The 266-nt window shown below is 72.6% G+C and overlaps 1 protein-coding gene across 1 annotated transcript in view; it reads right to left on the minus strand.

Annotated features, from left to right (window-relative positions):
* The window catches only part of LOC102471932 (tubulin beta-2 chain), a 2,661-nt gene extending 2,455 nt beyond the window's left edge, over window positions 1-206 (minus strand). Inside the window, 1 exon segment of the mRNA XM_027765598.1 lies at window positions 29-206. Coding sequence (XP_027621399.1) covers window positions 29-85 — 57 coding nt within the window. The 5' untranslated portion in view covers window positions 86-206.
* Window positions 207-266: the final 60 nt, after the last annotated feature.

Here is a 266-nt window from a genome sequence, read left to right on the forward strand (position 1 = left end):
CCTCCCCCACCGCCCGCGGCGCGCCCACCTTGGCGCCGATCTGGTTACCGCACTGGCCGGCCTGGATGTGCACGATCTCACGCATGGTGCCTGCTTAGCTTCCTCCGGGCTCCCCTCGGCGTCTGTCGAGTCTGTCCGTCCTCCCCTCGCACACCCACTGCGGGGTCACCGGGAACGCGCTCCGGAACCGACTGGCTGAGAGCGCCCGCCCTCCGGGCGCCGCTTTTTATGCAGGGAGGGTGGGGCGGCCGGCGCAGGCCGCGCCT

Source organism: Tupaia chinensis, unplaced genomic scaffold (assembly GCF_000334495.1).
Source record: "Tupaia chinensis unplaced genomic scaffold, TupChi_1.0 Scaffold138812_1, whole genome shotgun sequence".
Taxonomy (NCBI): domain Eukaryota; kingdom Metazoa; phylum Chordata; class Mammalia; order Scandentia; family Tupaiidae; genus Tupaia; species Tupaia belangeri.